At 42.6% G+C, this 18,429-nt stretch overlaps 1 protein-coding gene across 9 annotated transcripts in view; it reads right to left on the minus strand.

Moving 5' to 3' along the window:
* GRM7 (glutamate metabotropic receptor 7) overlaps positions 1 to 13,591 on the minus strand; it is an 820,785-nt gene extending 807,194 nt beyond the window's left edge. For all 9 annotated transcript variants that reach the window (XR_012489707.1, XR_012489705.1, XR_012489706.1 and 6 more), the window contains exon 1: positions 13,073 to 13,591. Coding sequence is in view for 5 of the 9 variants with exons in the window: in XM_074313055.1 (XP_074169156.1) it covers positions 13,073 to 13,591 (519 nt within the window). In the remaining 4 variants the exon portion in view is untranslated. The remainder of the gene's footprint in view (positions 1 to 13,072) is intronic.
* Positions 13,592 to 18,429: the final 4,838 nt, after the last annotated feature.

An 18,429-nucleotide genomic window follows, 5' to 3' on the forward strand; every position in this document is an offset into this window, starting at 1 on the left:
TCAAAAACCGAAGCATTTACCTCCGGGTTTATGGCGTTCGTAAACCGAAATGTTCGTCAACGGAGACATTTGAAAACCGAGGTACTACTGTAATACAGATTTTTACCATATGACTGTCAAGGAATTAAATGACAAAATTTATTTGCAATGGTCAGCAAAGTATCTTGCACCTAGTATGTTAGCTAATTAATATTAATAGGGGAGAGATAAAAACAAGACTCAGGGGACTGACTCTTACCCCAGTGGTCCCAGTGGTCCCAATGACTTTCTTCCAGACAGCCTAGTCTCTTCAATTAAGACTAAGGAGAAGAATATGAACAAATTAGGATAAACACTTTGAAAATCGTTTTATTCCTCCTGAGTGAATGGGTTACTCAAATAAAACAATTGATGAGTTCAGCAGAAATCCTTTATGTTAGTTCATAGAAACTAATGTATCATAGAAAACCAATTTATGGCTCTTAGATGCACCTTCCCATCCAGCCCACCCCTACCAGGATCAAATGATATAATTGTAAATGGGAAAGTCAACAACAAATAATCAACAAGCTAAGTTCAAAGCTACTGAAGCTTCATAGGTTTGATAGAGAAAACTCAGGTTTATTATTATATGTTAGAACAGGTAATATGAAGCACTTCATCTAAAAAAAAGTTACCTGAAGGTTCAGAACCTCTATAATAATCCTATAAACATAACCAGCATGAAATTTATTTAGAAAGCTTTCTTTTTCTATATAAACTTTAATGTACTATTGCTGAGCACATTTCAACAAACCTCAAATAAATAACCACAGAAGTCCTATCAGAAAAAAACAAAACAAAACAAAAAATATATATATAGTTAGAAGCTACAGGACATAATGGATGAGTAAGACCTTATACTTGACCTCAAATATATTAACATTAAATAGACTGGATGAATCATGTACAGAACATAAGAATACTAAAAGGCCAAGGTTAAGTACCAAAAGGAACATGTAGGGGATTCATAAGAAGGACATAAAATAATAGTTAGTTGATTCCAGAAAGTCTGAAGGGAATAGGTTCCCTTCTCTCCCTTCTTGTAATGAGGTGAGGGGAATAGAGGGATATGGGGATTGAGAATCTTCTCTACTCTTATTGGAGTAGCTAAAATATTTTCTTACCAGGAAGTGGTACAATATTTAAGGGCTCTTGAGGTCAGAGAAATAAGGGTTTGAAAATATGGCTTCATCTCTTACCATGTTTCAAGTTGCTTATCTTTTCAACTCTGCAGTATCTTTGTCTATAAAATGGGGATGCTAAAGCCTCCTACCTGAGTGTGAGAACAACATGATATAGTGCATATACAGGGCTAAGCTCGGTGCCTGGCACATAGAAGGTGCTCAGGATGGTTAACGGAGTGACAATAATGGTAACGTTGATGGTGGCAGTAGTCAGATGGATTCCCCTCCCAGAACTGGCTCTGACTGGGGGTACAGTTGAATGAGCCCTAGATTCAGGAGGCTTTATAGACATGTAATGCTTGACAAATATGTACTGGTTGTCCAAATGATTGTGTGCAATCTAATAAAAGGAAGAGCCTCAGATTTGCTCTATTACTTAATAATATTAGTAGAGGTAGTAGTCACGAAAGCTAAAATTTATTAAGTGCTTACTGCATGCCAAACAATGCGCTGAATGCTTTAAAAGGATTTAGTCATTTATTACTCACAACAGTGCTATGCAATAGATCCTAATATATTCCTTTTTTTCAGATGTATAATAAGGCTCAGGGAGTTTACAATAAGCACCTAAGATCACACTGTCAGTGTTTGATGGCAATGAGTTCAAATTCAGTCTTTCTGACTTTGTTGCTAATCATTAAGTACACAATTAAGCATTTTACCCGTTGCTTGATTCGCCTTCTAAGGCTTGACTATTTCACTCTGTCCCCTGGGTGAAGAAGGGAGAAAACTCTCTCTCCTTGACCCTGCTTGGCCTCAACATCCAACCTCCCTTCTCAAAACAGGGATCATTGAAATAAGCAGCAATAAATGCCGTGCACTAGTAAAGACACCTTGATGACTAGGGGTCAGTTACCAGTGGAAGCAAAAGCTCTGTTGACAACCCTACCCTTGTACAGACACATGACAGGAAAGAGGTTTGAGGAATAATAGAATATGGCATTGGAAAGAGTGACAGAACCGGCATGATGATGATGATGATGATGATGATGATGATGATGATGATGGAGATGACGATGATAATAAATAGACCTCCATGTGCTGTAGGCATTGCATTAAGTGCTTGGCAAGGAAAAGCTCATTTAACCTTGAAAACAGTCCTCTGGGGATGGAGTATCATTATCATCATTTCACAGAAGGGAATACTGAGGCCCAGGGAATCGGGTAAATTGCCCAAGCTTACGTGGTGAGCAAGAGGGAAGCAGAGATCTGAAATATACCCAGCACCTACAGTCTTAACCATTATGCTATATACTGCCTCACGAAGACAGAAACATTCCAGTGATCTTTCCCCGTAACCCACTCCTGCACTCCAAATTTAAACAAGTCCAAGAGAAAGAGAGAGCAAGCTTGGAGGTTGGAAGCTGAGGTAGTGCCTGCCAATCATTTCAAAACAATGTCCTTTGCTCATAAGATACAGTTCTTGTGATATCTTTCTCAACCAACTATCAAGAAACAGGGAGCAAAGATTGGAGTGCAAGTATGTCCTTACTTATGTGGAAGATGGGACAGCAAATTTGACATTAGGCTTAACTGTTCCAGAAAATGTGGTCCCAGTAGGCATCCACACTAGCAGATTCCTCCCCGGCAACCCAAAAGCAATATTTCACTGTCATGTTGTGTTTCGTAGTTCCACTCTACTCATGCCTGTCACTCATCCTCTGGCCTCTTCCTTTCTCCACTTCTGTACAGGAACACACAAAGTCTATGCTCTCTGATGTGAGAAGGTTGTATTATGAGAAGGAGCCATGGTGCCTCAATGTTTTGTATTTTTTTTCATCTTAATTCTATTATGCCAACTCTACTGAACTTAATTATAGTGAATACAAAATTACACAATTACCCTCTGTGCTGTTCTTCACATGCTATATTTTGATAAAATTTACTACATTGTGCTCTCCCCCTGAACACTAGAAATAGATGTGTGTTGATACAAAATTTGTCATAATTACAATTATAATATAGTTTACATAATGATAGCGTTACAATGAAATTATAGATGCATAGAGACAACATGGCCATGCATTTTTTTAAATATAAGTACATGCTTAGACAAGTATCTGGTAGCCAGATAAACAAGGAACAGAATTTTGGTGAAACTACAAAGGCTGTTTAAGGATTTGCAAATAACTAAGGGGAGCTCAAAATCAGTAAGATAAAATTTCCCTGGACATGTTTTCAATTGCAGAGTTAATGAAAGATGTGAAATGCCTGGCAAAATTTTTCAAAGTAGCTCACCATGTGGATATTATATACATATTGCACTGAACTCAATAGTTCCCAATTACTTCTAATTAAAGAGGTACCCTATCACAATGAACTTAAACCTTACAAAATGTGGTTATGGCTACAATATCAGAGTGAAACACAGGACATTGAAATGTTTACTCTAACTAAATGCTTGTAGTTATGGTGTCCTGACTAAAATAATTGCATCACAAATGCTACTAAAATGATACGACACCATTTTGTTCACTTTTACTGTGAAAACAAACTACAGTTGACCCTTCAATAACATGGGTTTGAGTTGCACAGTTCCACTTTTATGCAGATATTTTTCAGTAAATATATGTTGGCCTTTCGTATCCATGGGTTTACACCTGCGGATTCAACCAACCACAGAATGAAAACAGTAGTTTTGATCTGCTATTGGGAGTCTGTGGGTGTGGAGGGCTGATTGTATACATTGTCCTACACCATATATAGAAGGGACTTGGGTGTCCACAGATTTTGGTATCTGCAGGGTTCCTGGAACCAATCCTCCACAGACATCAAGGATCCACTGATTTTTGGAGTCTGAAGTTATGTGCAGACTTTCAACAGTGCAAAGGGGTTGGTGCGCCTAATCCCCATGTTGTTTAACTATACAGAATTGTTTTTCATTTCAGATCATTATTTTTTAACTAATAGTTATTCAATGTTTTGAGAACACACAGTGTCAATTGCATTACCTCATTTAATCTTTATAATGACACTTTCATGTAATCATTTTTAGTATCTTCATTTTATTAAAATGTACCTCTAGTCTAGACCTTTCTTCAGAACTGCAAACTTGTATATATACTTGTGTATTCAATATCTCTACCTAGATGTCAAGAAAACATCTCAAGTTTTGTATGTCCAAAACTGATCTTTTATCCCCAAAAGTGCTTCTCCCAGAGCCTTTTCCATTTCAGGTGATAGTAACTTCACCTTTCCAGTTGCCCAGGCCCCAAATCTTGGATTCACGCCTGTCCCACTTCTTCCTTCCACACCTCTTGGAAATGTTCTTGCAACCTTCCAAATGTGCCACTTCTTGGAACATCTGCTGCTAACCTCCTGGCGCAAACCGCCATCTATCTTGCAAACACCAGTAATTGCTTCCCGATTTTCTCCCTGATTCCACTCTTTCCCTCTACCCTAAATACCACAGATGGAGTTAATATTTTAAAACAAGAGGCAGATCATGTCACACCTCTGCTACAATCCTACCACTGGCTGCCTGTGGTTAGAGTAAAAGATAAAATGCTTGTGATGACCTCCAAGGACCTCCCCCATCACTTCTCTGACCTTAAGCCCTGCTGCCCCTTCCTCTCCAATGACTTACTCAGCCATCATGGCCTCCTTTATATCCCTCCAACCTGCCAGGCATACGCATATTTCTGCCTTAGAGTTTTGACACTGGCCACACCTGCTCTCAGGGAGTGGTCGTCCCCAAATCCACTCTGACAACTTCCTCACTTCAAGTCTTTGGGCAAATATCACCCTATGAAATCCACCCTGACTACCTATTTAGAATGAGAACCCACCTGTACACCCTACAGCACTCCCAGTCCAATATTTTTCAGTGCTTCTGATTCTTTTCCATATAGCATAGCACTCGTCAACGTCTAACATACCATAGGAGTTATTTATAACAACCATCTGTTTCCACATGACAGTGCAAGCTGAGAGAGAGAGAGAAAGAGAGAGACAGACAGACAGACAGAGAGAGAGCTCTTGTCTATTTTATTCACTGATATGTCCAAGCATGTAGAACAGTACACAGGGGGATGCCTAATAAATATTTCTGGGAAAAATAAAAGATAAGGAAACTACTCGTTAAGCTCAAAAATTTAAGTAACTTCCTTAAGGTTCTGCAGATAGAAAAGGATCACAACAGAACTCAGAACTCAAACTTATAGCTGACTAACCTTAAAGCCCAGTTCTCTTCTCTCAGCCTCTCTGCTATCTTAGGTCCATGGAATTCACGATTTGCCTTAATCAGTGCCATGGAAATTCTCATTCCACTGAATAGCATCCCTAAAGTGTTCTCTTTCTCTCTCTCTGTACATACATTTTCCATTTAAACCAAAGAAAGAGAAAAGTTGAATCCAGCGTGATCGTAGTAATTTTATAGCAAATTTAGCAATAGTGACATTTAGGCAATAATATTTAATGATAGCATAATAATAATGAACTAATAACTTATAAATGTATTGAACACTCATTACATGCTAAACTCCATGCTAAAATATTTCCACACATATTCCATTCAATCCTTACAATGATTCTATCAGGCAGGTATATTTTACTATCCCCGTTTCAAAGATAAGGAAATTGATGAGAGGTTGGTACTTGCTTGATCAGAGTCAGACAGGTAATAAGTGCTTGGTATATTAATTTAAATTCAGGTCTAACTCCACAATTTGATTCTTAACTCCTACATGAAAATTCTGGTTAAGTCCTTTGATAGAAGTGTGTTTCCTACTAGAAAACATCCCCCATTATGTCTGCTTGTACTAATACCTTCAGAACATAGTCCATTTAAAAACATGATAAAAATGTTTTAATAGTATTTTAACAAATAGGAATATATACATCTAAACAGTAATGGACAAGAGCAGGCTGAGCCCTTTAAAGTGGCTTCCTTGCTATTTTCCATCAAGGCTAAGAGAATCAGCAGCCGCAAAATGGAGAAAACACAACACCCAGAGATAGAGAATTCTGTAAATGACCAATTATAAAACTATTATACTGCAGCACTTTTATAGCAACAGGCAAAATAATCCATTAAGTTGAAAATCCTCCTACCCCTCATTCTACGGCCCACACAAACATTAATGTGTTTATTGGGCTGCATTTCCTGTGCTGTCAACTTGACTTTCAACAATTGTATTAATACAGTCCTCTCACTTTGCCCATATACCTGAAAGATGGGTTTTCCCACTTGAGGTTTGTAGAAAGAGTGGAGTGAATGAAACAAAGTTCAGGAGGAGCCATCATAATCTACAATGACGGGCACTGAATCAGGACAAAGAGAAACATATTTTCTCATTTATTTGAATGAAAAGCCTACTATATGTTTATTGCTTGCACACAGGGCTACCCAGTGAACAACAGAGAATAAGCACCTTTCATTTGGAAGTAAAAGATTTGTGTGTTCAAGTTAACATGGACCTACAGATTTAATCTTATTTTGGAACTAAAATGAAATAGTATTTCTTTCTGTAAACAGATGTGATTAAGCAATCAGCAACTTTGATTTCTCTAAGCCACTACTACTTCAGGGTAGGTCCATCTATAATTATTTTAAGCATTTCTGCATTTGTGCAACAACTGAGCAGTATGCTTAGTTAACAACCTGGGTAGTGCCAGACAAATCTAAGGTTGAATCTACACTTTGACACTTATCTGCTATGTGATTTGGGGTTCTGTGAATCACTTTCTTCAGCTATATAACAGGGATGACAATATGCCCTTTGCAGGACTGAAAAACTGAAGTATTTATAGTACATAGAATAGTGGCCCATTGTGAGGATTCAAATTATTAAAATTATGGCCACTACTACTAGTTGAAAAGAAATTAGAACTTCTGATCTCCTAAAAGGAGATACATGTCCTGTATCATTGTAATCTCATATATTTTATTTTTGACCTTATAATCTCCCTCCAAGAAATGTTTAGTAGTAAATATAGTTAAAAGGAGCTTACCTGTCAAACATGGAAATACCAAAATATTAACTGTGCTGGCACAGTACTCTTCTCAGATAGATATTTATCCGCAAAAAAGTTTTATTGTTCTATGTTTTTATTAGGTGCATAAAACATATATTTGTTGTGCCAATGGCAAAAGACCCATTAATTAATTAGTCTGACTATATGTTGCATAAATGTCCTCTTAAATAGTAATCATATGTGCATTTCAGTTGTTGGGAAAATGTGTTTACAGCTTTTTTTTTTTGCCTATTTAAAGTAAAAGGGGGTAAGAAGTAGAGTTAGGCTTGATGCTGACTGTAGAGTGACCCAGCAGTTTAATGTACTTTGTATTCCATTATGCCATGAAAATGCTTCTGTGCCCTGGGGACACGAACAAAAGATTTGCTTTAATGAAAGGAACCAAGTATGATTCTGAAGCTTCCAAATAGAAGGCCTATAGGCTGTAGTTTACATCAGAAAGTGTTTGCTCTCTCTCTCAACTGCATCCAGATGGGAAAGATGTGAACACAAATGCTTAAAACTAAAACAGTGAATGTTGGGAGCAGTGGGAAAGGGTGTGAAGTTTGGAGCATCCCCAACCTTGGTTAGAAGGATTATATCTAAAGTAAAGAAAATATCAGATATTATTTTTCAGTTGAATGCCAGTCAGAGAACCTTACATAAACAGGAAATCAGCTGTTTTCGTTATGATGTTTCAATTGCATATGGCTGAAAAAAAAAAAAAAAAAACCCTCAAAGTAGTGTAAGGAAATCTTAACAAGCAAACAACAACAAAAGTAATAGAACTTCAGGGATGCAGTTAGATTTCAGACCTAGTTGATTGGGGAGTTCCAGCTCTCACCCTCACTGGCCCTACTGACCACAGCAGGACTTTCTTCTACAGAAATTCTCTTCTTGTGTTGAATGACCACTGGGAGTCCCAGAGTCACATCTCCCCAGCTTAGAAATTCCAGAGAAAAGAGACAATTTCCCCATTTTTCTCTGACAGAAAAGTCTTGGGGAGGATTCTGATAGGCCTAGCTAAGGTCAGATGCCTACACCTGAACCAATCATCTGCTTTGCTTGAGCCCATCAGATGATTCACCCCTGGCGTTAGGAAGGAGGCACTATGTCATTATTTGTCAGTTTCCCAAAAGAAAAGCCTGGTGTTTTTGCAAGATGAAAGGGGATAGGACACGGGATAATGAAAGCTTTATCTGTCACTATAAACTCCACAGTTCTTACTCCCTGCCCTGTGTCATATAACCACGTGGTAAGCTGACCTAGAAGGTCATTTTCCTTATCACCAGCCTTAATATATATAACTAAGCAGCACACTGGTAAGAGAAAAAGGGAAATGTCTGATTATGGGAAATCAGCTACACTAATATTAACTAAGATGCCTGTGTGAAAAAATATCCTTAAAATATCCCCCAAACTCACTCAAATGTTCAAAGTGGGAGCTGAAAACACAATTTCATGGGTTTTTTACAAAAGCAGGTTTTCTACAAGCTAAACTATGACACAAAGAGATTAGAGACTTCTAGAAACTACATTTTTTTTAAAAGAAAAAAAAAAATCAGGTGAGGAAAATGAGGCCTTGAAAAATTAAGTGACTTAGTTAGGGTAACACAGCTAATTAATGGCAGGATTGAGATGATGACACACTTTGTGTAATCTGGCTATGGTCTTTTAAATCCATGACAAAAATCTATCTATGTAAAAAAATAGAGCATTTATGATTTGTTAATCTCTAAATGTTTATAAAGTTGAATTAAAAGCATCCTCTATTTCAATGATTCTTGAAGAAAACCTTGCCCAAATGCATCCTAATAGTATGAGTATGTACAATAAAATACACGTGGAGGTATCTTCAAATATAGTACGTGCCTATCTCTATTCCATCCCTCTCTGCTCTTTTAAAAAAATGCCCCTTTAAAAATTGCCCACTCACCATCTGTTAGGTAAATTTCCTGAGACACAGTAAATGTGGAGGCAGAGATCGTTATAGAGATTATTCCAAGTGGCACTGACACCTATATTTATGAAATTTTAAAAAGAGTAGGTTAGAGTCGCTTTTAAAAAAAAATCCATTATAGTAATATCACACCATACCAGGTACCCAGTTCTAGCCAATTACATAAGATAGATAAATAGATAGACGGTAGACAGATAATAAGAAAGAAAGAAAATAAGAAAGAAAACTAGGCACTTATATATAAAATGTTGCCAAGAGTTTGAGATAATATTCAGGCTTCAATGGAGAGAAAGAAAACATCTACAAATTTACAAATATATTTCACTTATGGTACAAGGTCCACACGTTTAGATTTCCAATATGCTCCAGCAAGGGTCAATTTGACCACTTTTTCCATCTAGTTGCTTCTGAGGGAACAATCCTGAAACAGATGCCATTCAATTCCAAATCTATATCTTAAGCCATGACACTACACATGAAATATTGTTCATTCAGAGTCAGGATGTAGCAAGAGTAATTTATACTCTCAGAGTATTTGCTCTCAAGTCTATAACAGGAAAGCCTTGAATAAAAATGTTCCCATTACTTTCCACTATAATATATCTTACTTAGAGCCCATAAAACAGTGGTCAGGGGAGATTTAGCCTCTGGGCACCCTATTACAATATAAACTCTCCACTTTAAGCCATCCTCACTCTGATTATTTTTTTAAATATGTTACTCATAGTCCATATTAATTTACATTTAATCTTTCTCAGCATTAGGGAGTATTATTTTGTACAGACTCAGTAACAAATCTCCAGAAATTCCTCCCCATGCTTCTTTGAGGCTGAAAATGCATTACAGGGCAGTTGCAGTGACTTAATTGTAGTTGGCGGAGCCCTGGCCACACACTAATTTCATTAACATCAAATTCCTGAATTTGAAAGACCCACTGGATATGGTCCCTGTCCTGTGACATGTTACTTAACCGATTCAGGGTGCATATAGAGGAGAGAGAGAGAGAAGACTTGCTCGGCGTTATCTTTGGCCTGTACGCCAGTACAACAACAACAAGAACAAACATGAGAATTTGAAGTCATAGACACTATTTACATCTGAGTAGTCATTCTTGCCCAGGTCCTGACTGTCAGGGAAGAACTTCTTTCCAGGCTTTGCTGGCAGCAGCAGCATTTGTTACATCTATCTCATTGCTCCCTCCTGCCGTCCCAGTGCTTAGCTCCCCCTGCTTTTAAGTCACTAAGTATTCCTTTCCTCTAGCCTAGAAGCTTATCTCACTATACATTTTTATCTCAAATGATAGGCTTGGCATGCTCCCCACAGCAACCCACAGGGACAGGGAAAAGAGAACTCAAATCTCTGGAGCGCTAAGAATTCAATCATTTAGAGGAGTTACTTTTTTATAGGACGATCTTAATTGAGCTGAACGCTTCAGTCCCAGAGAAGATTCACCTACTATTATTTTCCTCTCTCCCTCACGTGCCTTTGAACAATGGGTCTGTGTACCACTACTCTCCCCATTCCTTTTGCAGGCGTACAGTCTGGGAAACGGGATTGGATTTGCCTGCCAGGAGCCTCTAAGATCATATGCAGAAAAGGCCACGATATAGCCCAACGTGGGCAACGGTTAACCAGGATGCCCACATCAATGGTTGTGTTCAGCTTGCAGTACAAGCTACAAGTTGGTGCATTGCTCCAACCACCAGTCTCTTCTCAACAAATGCAGGTGAAAACTGGGGGCTCCTTTTTTCTCTCAGCTGTTCAATCTAACATGAACAGCTGCAATTTGCAAATTAGAGGAAAATGACAGTGCTTTCTCTGAATGGTTTTGGTCCCAACCCACACTGTGAACACTGGCTAACACTGGGTTCCTTTCCTTCCCAGCCCGGGGAATGAGGGAACTAAGTGTAAAGCAAGCTGTTTCTAGCCCCACAGGTGCTCTCAGGTTCACACACCAGAAGAGGAATCAGCTCCCCCTGGAATCCTTTTCAGCAAACACCAACCTAGTCTGCAATCTCTCTCCCTCGACTTGAACATTTCACTCTTATTTCATACAGCCCCATCTGCAGTACTGCCATGCTCTGAGTGAAAACAGAATCAGGCAGCAAAATAAAATAAAAATGCTACACCAAACACACCTTCAACCCCCAGGGCTCAGGAAACCCTGTGAACTGCCCCAGTCATCTCAGGTGATCTCTGACCTCATCCTCTCCTGCAGCACTGCCTCCCGACTTGTCTTGCTTTAGGCTCAGAGATGAAGGAAGTGTTTGGGTTTTGCTTACAACGACCCAGGCTCCTCCTGAAAGCGTCAACTCAGAGTGAAAGCTGCCCCCAGAGCACTTTTGGGTTTGCCAACCTCCAGGGGTCTCCATGATGGCATACTTAGGAGGTGATAGGGAGGCTCAGAGAGGCCATACCAGGCTGCAGCCGTGCAGGGCACCCCACCTTCTGACGCAAAACAAACTTCACACTCCTGGGAGCTGATGTGATGACAGCTTGACTCTCACACGGAGTCCCCTCCAGAAACCCAGCACCCTTGGGAAAAGCACTTGATGGGGTGCCGATTCTTTGGATGTGGGGAGCAGAAGGGCACCAGAGTCAGCCCAAACATCTGGAGAAGAGATTAATTGGGCATGGGTGTTACCCATGGAGAGAGCTGTGCATTAGGGAAGGATCATCTCCAGACGGAGATGAACAAAACACTTGGGGGTGGGGGTAGAGAGGGAGAAGAAAGGCAAAAATTGAAAGGGGGAAAACGGCAGGGAGAACGAGTAAGAAACATAGGGAGGCACACGGAGAAACAAGAACCAACCCACAGTCACGCAGACCCTGAAACTCAATTTCTGAACCCCAAAGCTATCCATTTACACCCAATGCAGCACCGGAGCTACGGGACAGAAGCTGCGGAGCGGCGGCGGGAGAGCACTGCGGAGGAGCCCCCCGCTCAGCTGCCCGGATCCGCCTTCCTCCCGTTTCGCCGTCGCCCTCCGGCGCCCGGAGCAGCACCGCCAGGCCTTGCTCAGCGCACCCCACTGCCTCGCTCCAGAAGCCCTTTTGCATGGCTCGGGAATCGTCCTAGGGGCTCAGGATTGGGGTTGGGGCGCTGCGTTAGGGAGGTTGTGGGAAAGGACGGGCGGAGGGAGGAGGCAGAGAAAGCGATTTTGTTTCGCAGTTCGCATGAGCTCATCTCTGGCTGTGAAGTGACAGGAGTAGAAAGCTGATCGCCCAGCTCCTCCTGCCAGTGGCGGGACTGCAAATGCAATTTAGACGGTGCAAACATTTGCCCACAGCAGATCACCAGGGGGTCATGTCTGCGGGTGGCATCTCCCCCACTTGCGGAGCGTCCCCGTGCCTTCCGCCCCTGCCCTCGCAGAGACAGGCTACAGGTCAGGAAATCCAACCCGAGAGAGATGGGCAGTTAACATCCTTATTGTAGGTGAAGACCTAGTCCCGGGTTTAAGAAGTGCCTCCCTAAGCTCTTCTCCAATTTTTCCAAGGAAGCTGAGGCTTGCTGGTAGGCTTGGGGCTGGGAAGCTGGGGAGTTGAGAAATGCCCAGGTTCGAGGCGTCTTTCCATCCTTCATATCCCAGGCGCCTAAACGGCTCTCACCCGGCACTTTTACAAGCCCGTTTTCGGACCATATTTCACCCTAATGCAAACCCATTTAAATCATCGCCTTGTTTTGCGCATATTGCTTCTTATAAATGGGGCCATAAATCCAGGAAGTCAAGCCTGATGGAGTGGAGCGCGCACAGGGGAGAGATGGAAGGGAAGTGAACCAAGCAGGGAAGGTGCCTCCTCGGGTGGGGTGGGAGGGATTCGGCAGGATCTCCAGGGTGTAAATGCTCGAAGGCGAACCTGACCCCTCATCCCTGGAGTCCAAACCAGCTTTTAGGATTAAGAGCGCAGGGAGCTACGTCCCGCTCTGCCCCGGAGGGAGCGCCCCCCCTACCTGGAAAAGCCTCAGGATGTTGGCTACCATGATGGAGACCGAACTCCCCGAAGCCCCAATCACTCCAACTACTTTCTCCGGCTTCACGAAGACCGGAGGCTCGCCGTTGGTGCAGCGCACATCGGAGGTGTCCTTCTGGATGAGCGCCTGGACGAAAGTGAGCGACTGTTCGAGCGCGTAAGTGTCCCTGGAACAAGTGTCCAGGATCCGCGCGCCGAGCGTCACGTTGGGCAGCAGGGTGGGATCGCTGTTGATCTGGTCCAGGGCGTAGAGCATCGCTTCCAGCCTGTGGATCCCGTTCTCTCTCTTGATGTCGCCGCAGGGCACTCCGCTGGGACCCTTGGCGTGCACAGGGAACAGCCCCCCGAGGGTGACGTCCCCCTCGATCCGGATAGAGTGTGGGGCGTACATCTCCTGGCCGCGTGCCGCCGCCGCCAGAGCGCACAGGAGCACCTCCAGCACGCAGCAGGGGAACTTCATCAAAGTCAGGACGCGGAGCAGCTTCCCCAGCTGGACCATGCTGCTCCGGCTGCTGCGGTGGCGGCGGCGGCGCTGAAGGAGACCGTGGCGGGCTCGCCGGGGTCCGGGCTTCTTGGGGTGAGCTCTTCCCGGGAAGACCCAAAACTCCTGCAGGCACGGAGGGTGGGGGCGCCCGGGAACGGGCGGCGGGAGAGGATGGGGGGTCCCGCGGCGCCTGCCAGCTTGGGGCTCCGAGCGCTCTCGGGTTCGCCGGCCCGCGCGCCGCGCTCGCGCTCCCCGGCTTGCGGCTCGCACTCTTCAACAGCCCGACACTGGGGAGAGGGCACGGATTGCTATCGCTTTAAATGGTCGTTCGGCTCCCTCTCCTCCTCCTCCTCCCACTCCCTCCCTCCCTCGCTTGCTCTCAGTCTCTCCCCACCCTTTCCAGCGCCCGCCCTCCCCACTGGTTTGCATCATCACGCAGGGAGGGGCTGCGTGCTGAGGTAAGGGGGGCATGGGTGGGCGGCTGGCAGCGGTGGGGAGTGCCTCCGATAGGGAGTTTCTCGGTCCCCGGGGAATCTAGGGATTGCAGGTCGCAGGCGAGGGCTGAGCTCTTGTCCCCATATCACTGTAGAAGCCTCTTGTTCGCCCGCCTGCACCCATACGCACATCCCAGGCACCGGTGGTATCAGCCCCGGGATGGGGCGAGAATGTCTGGTTCTGACCGCTCCCAACCCTGAGGTCCAGAGTCCAGGCTCTCAGCTCCGGGGGAACGCCAGGGAGTCGCAAGGTGAAAAAGCCGTGATGGAGGGGAGCGGGAAGACCCTAGTCTCTACTGCTGATCCGCCAGTGCCAGTTTTTCCTAAGAAAAAGAACATACACAGAGGAGCCTGACCTATGACTTAAAGAACCTTTACCCAGAGACTTCTCCAGGGCCAGGAACTGGGCTACCCCGTAAGGAAACACCCAAACAAAAAACGTTAGGAATGGGAGTGCATTCTTGGTCTTCGGGAGTTACTGGGGCCAGAGCCAGATGAACTAACTCACCGCCATCGCCAGCTAACCTGTGATGGAAAGCCTGGACTTGACCCTTTTCTTTCTTTCCTCTCAAGAGATGGAACAACTGAGACCTCTGCAGAGCACTTTCTCCTCTGGCACTGACAGGTGTAAGGAGCTCTGCTACCTATTTCCAGAGATGCTTCTGGGCTGATGACAGGTTTTCCAGGGCAGGAAACAGCAGGAAAGAGGTGATAGTAGAAGGAAGAAAGAAGGGCAGACAGATGTCTCTTCAATGATTCAGAATGCCTTTCTCTCTTTTCTTTGGCTGGAGATTTGGGGGCAAAATCAGGATAACCAGAGTAGGTTGCAGTGCAATTAGGAAGCTGTTTTTCAAAAGTGTCCTCTCCTGCAGGCCCAGCCCGAATTTGGTCCATTAAAGCAACAAGTGACCCTAGGAAAGGTGATGTCTTTGTCCTTGGGTCCAGAGTGGACTCGGAGGTTAACTGTGCTCTTCCTGACGCTTTCTGTTGGAGTGCAGCAAAACTCTAGTGCACGGACTTGAGGGTGAGAGAAAACCAGAAACAAGACTCTACTTTTTGTTGTTCTTACTAATGTACCCCCCAAAAAAAGTCCTTGTACACACACACACACACACACACACACACACACACACACACACACACCAAAAGATCACAAGAGAAGTAGTTGCTTGTCTCTACCACCAAGTAGCTGTGTATCCTTGGCATTTCTATTTCCCTGTCTGGGTTTTAGATTCCCCATCTGTAAAATGATGAGATTGAATTGGATGCTCTCCAAATTATCTTTTAACTCTCAAATCCTCTGTTAAAATAGGCCATATCCCTTTGGCCATGGTGCTCTTTTTAGGCCAATATGCTCTGTTGCTGTATGTGTAGCAGACCAGTTGTTTGCTATTCAAAGAATATCACAAATGTGTCCTGGTATACAGGACTTTTTTTGTATTTCCTTGCCCACCATCTAACCCTCTTTCTTCTAAGGACAGTCCAGTCCATTAATTTATTTTTGGATGTGCCCTTCCTCCACATTTCAAAACAAGGTTTGAGAGAAACAGATGCCACTTGCCATCATTCAGCCTTGGCTACTCAAAGCATGGGGTCCTTCTAGCTACCGTGATGATATGTTCAAGGGTGGGGATGGAACCCAATGAGAGCCATCAAGGGCTAATCCCTGGACTTTGCTGCAGTAACCAGGGTTGTCACACAGGGTTACCAGTAGCCAACAGACAATCTGTGCATGAGTTAGAGAAAAAAGCCCCCTCTACCCTCGCCATCCTCAAATAATTTATCTCATTCTAATTCTAATTTGTAAGAACATAACATGTATTGCCATCTTCTAGAAAACAGTGCTGCAGTTAATATACTAATCTACTGTTGTATACAATGTCATTATCAGTAGCTCTTAGCTGTGAAGCCCTGCTATGTACGTGCTCACCTTGCATTACACTGTGATGGCCCGCTCCTTCCTGCCCGTCCTTGGGCTGTGAGGAGAATAAGCCTGTGTGCCAGGAGTTTCCACATAAACAAGGAGATGTTTCCCATGATAAAAGCTACAAGAGAGGGAGAAGGAAGAGAAAGAGAGAATGGGGGTAGAGATAGGTGGGGCCTGATTACAACATTTGAACTCCTGGATTCCTCTTTGCCTGAAAGATTGCCTCTGGGTTTTTTCAGTTATACAATATTTTCTTTCTCTTATTTGAAGACAAAAAGATCCTCTTTTAATTCACTTGTTCTAATACACCAGATCAAAAAGGGCAGAACAGCTGAAATAGACAACTCGTTAAGGCAGCATCAGCTAATTTGGAAAGAGAAAAAGAAGCAAACAAAGCAACAGAAAGGCATACTTGGGAACACAAATACTATGATCCTAATATTTAGGCATTGGTGCCTCAGGCTGTGTTTGACAGAGACTATATCCTAAGTTTTAAATTTAAGACCATTTATTAGGAACTTGGTGACAAAATAAATATTTGGAGAGATGGGTCTCAAGTATTGTCACTTGATTTTTTTCCTGTTCATGTCTGGATCCAGGTTCTACTCTTCCATTTCCATTTCACACCTGGTGATTGCTCAATAAATATGTCTTGGCTGACTATTGAATATTGCCTTATTCTGTGTTCTCCCTTTGCTCTGCTCATTCTCCCCAAACATCTGGCAGCAATCATTATCTTCTTTTCATTGCACTCATCTGTGCGCATGTCTTATTTCCCCTGCCAAGTTGTAAGATCCTAGAGGGTAAGGGCTGGGTATTATTTCTCATTTCTCCCGGACGATGTTTAGAATGATGTTTTGTACCTAAGGAGCACTCATGTGTTGAATGAATCAGAACTGGTTTTGCCATTCCCCACTGCCGTTATCTGACAGTGACCAAAATGTAAAGTGGCAGAGCAGAAATGATGGCAGACAAATTGCTGTCCTCTTTGTCACGGTATGCAGTTTCTAGAGTGTAAATTATAATTAGTACATTTAGAAATTATTCTGTTTTACGGAAATTGCATAAGATTGAAATGCTCTAACTTGAACACTCTTGGTCAACTCTAAAGGAAGGTATTCATGGGTTCTTCCCGAGTCAAATGTTCATTCCTGGAGCAATAACTGGGCCGTTGCCATGGACTGGCTGAGGAAGGTCAAAGCCAGGCACTAGCACCGCCTGAACCAAATAGAAAGGGTGCTCTGTTACCAGATAAATGGGAATGATACTGTGCTTGCCAAACCTACAAACATCCAGCACATATGTTATCTAATTCATCTTTATATTTTTAGTCACAGTGTACAATAGGGACACAGAATTTGTTTTTTTGAGATTATGTGAATGGAAAACGTTTGTGTAAAAATGGTTAATCTAAAACGCGGCCAGTCATTTTTCTAGTGTCCTATTTAATTGGAGGAGAATCTAGTTTTAGGCAGAAAGATGGTCCATTATAAAATGTGTTCACAGGCTTGGGTCTGTGTGGTTATTAATCTGACCTCACAAAGGAATTACTGAAAATGTATAAGTAAAGTTAAGAGCTCAGTCCTAATTTATATTCTTAGGATTGTGTTTCCATAATCATCTCAGTTTTATTTATTTTCTTTGTTGTTTTACTTTGTCCATCATCTTCTGAAGACAATAATGTCTCCACTTCGAATTCCCTCTGTATTTAAATCCAGTTTGTAATTTACAAAGTTGTCCTCCGTAACTGCTGCTACTCCTGCTACTGATATACTCTGGCTATTCTTCCATCCTTCATGTGGGTCTTCCTCCATAGCTCTCCCCCCATAATCTTACATTTAACTTGCACCACTGCATGGAGGTCACTTTTCCTTGGAGAGAAAGAGAGAAAAAGAGAAAATATATTCTAGAGAAAAGATATTCTATTCCATCTATTTTATTTTCCTGTCATACTTATTTGTAGTTGACACCTTGTGTCACTTACCCAGTATAGATTTCCTGATCCCATGAATAAAGCCTGGGTGAGTATAAAATCAACCCACCTGGGAGCAGATCAAAGACACACAGAGAAAAGTGGAGCCCTAAGGAGTTCATCTGACACCCTGGATCCAGCAATGCCTGCTGTTGCGTTTGCCTTTGAACATTAAATTTTTGACACCCAAATACATTCCATCATTTGCTTAAGCTAGTAATTCATTTGAGTAGGGGCTCTCAAAATTGAGGATGCTAATTTAGATTGTTACTGATAGAGATAAGCAGATAATTAAAAGAAAAATAGCTACTGATTCTCAGGTCCCATGAAAATGAGCTACAGAAAGTTCAGAACTCTGTGGCATGGAGTGTAATAGTCTTAGAGTTAGCTCTTAATGTGAATCCAGACCTTGAACATAATGATATAAAATGACAGTGACTGCAAATGACTAGTTGAGTGG

The sequence above is a fragment of the Rhinolophus sinicus genome, linkage group LG10 (genome assembly GCF_036562045.2).
Source record: "Rhinolophus sinicus isolate RSC01 linkage group LG10, ASM3656204v1, whole genome shotgun sequence".
In the NCBI taxonomy this organism is placed as follows: Eukaryota; Metazoa; Chordata; class Mammalia; order Chiroptera; family Rhinolophidae; genus Rhinolophus; species Rhinolophus sinicus.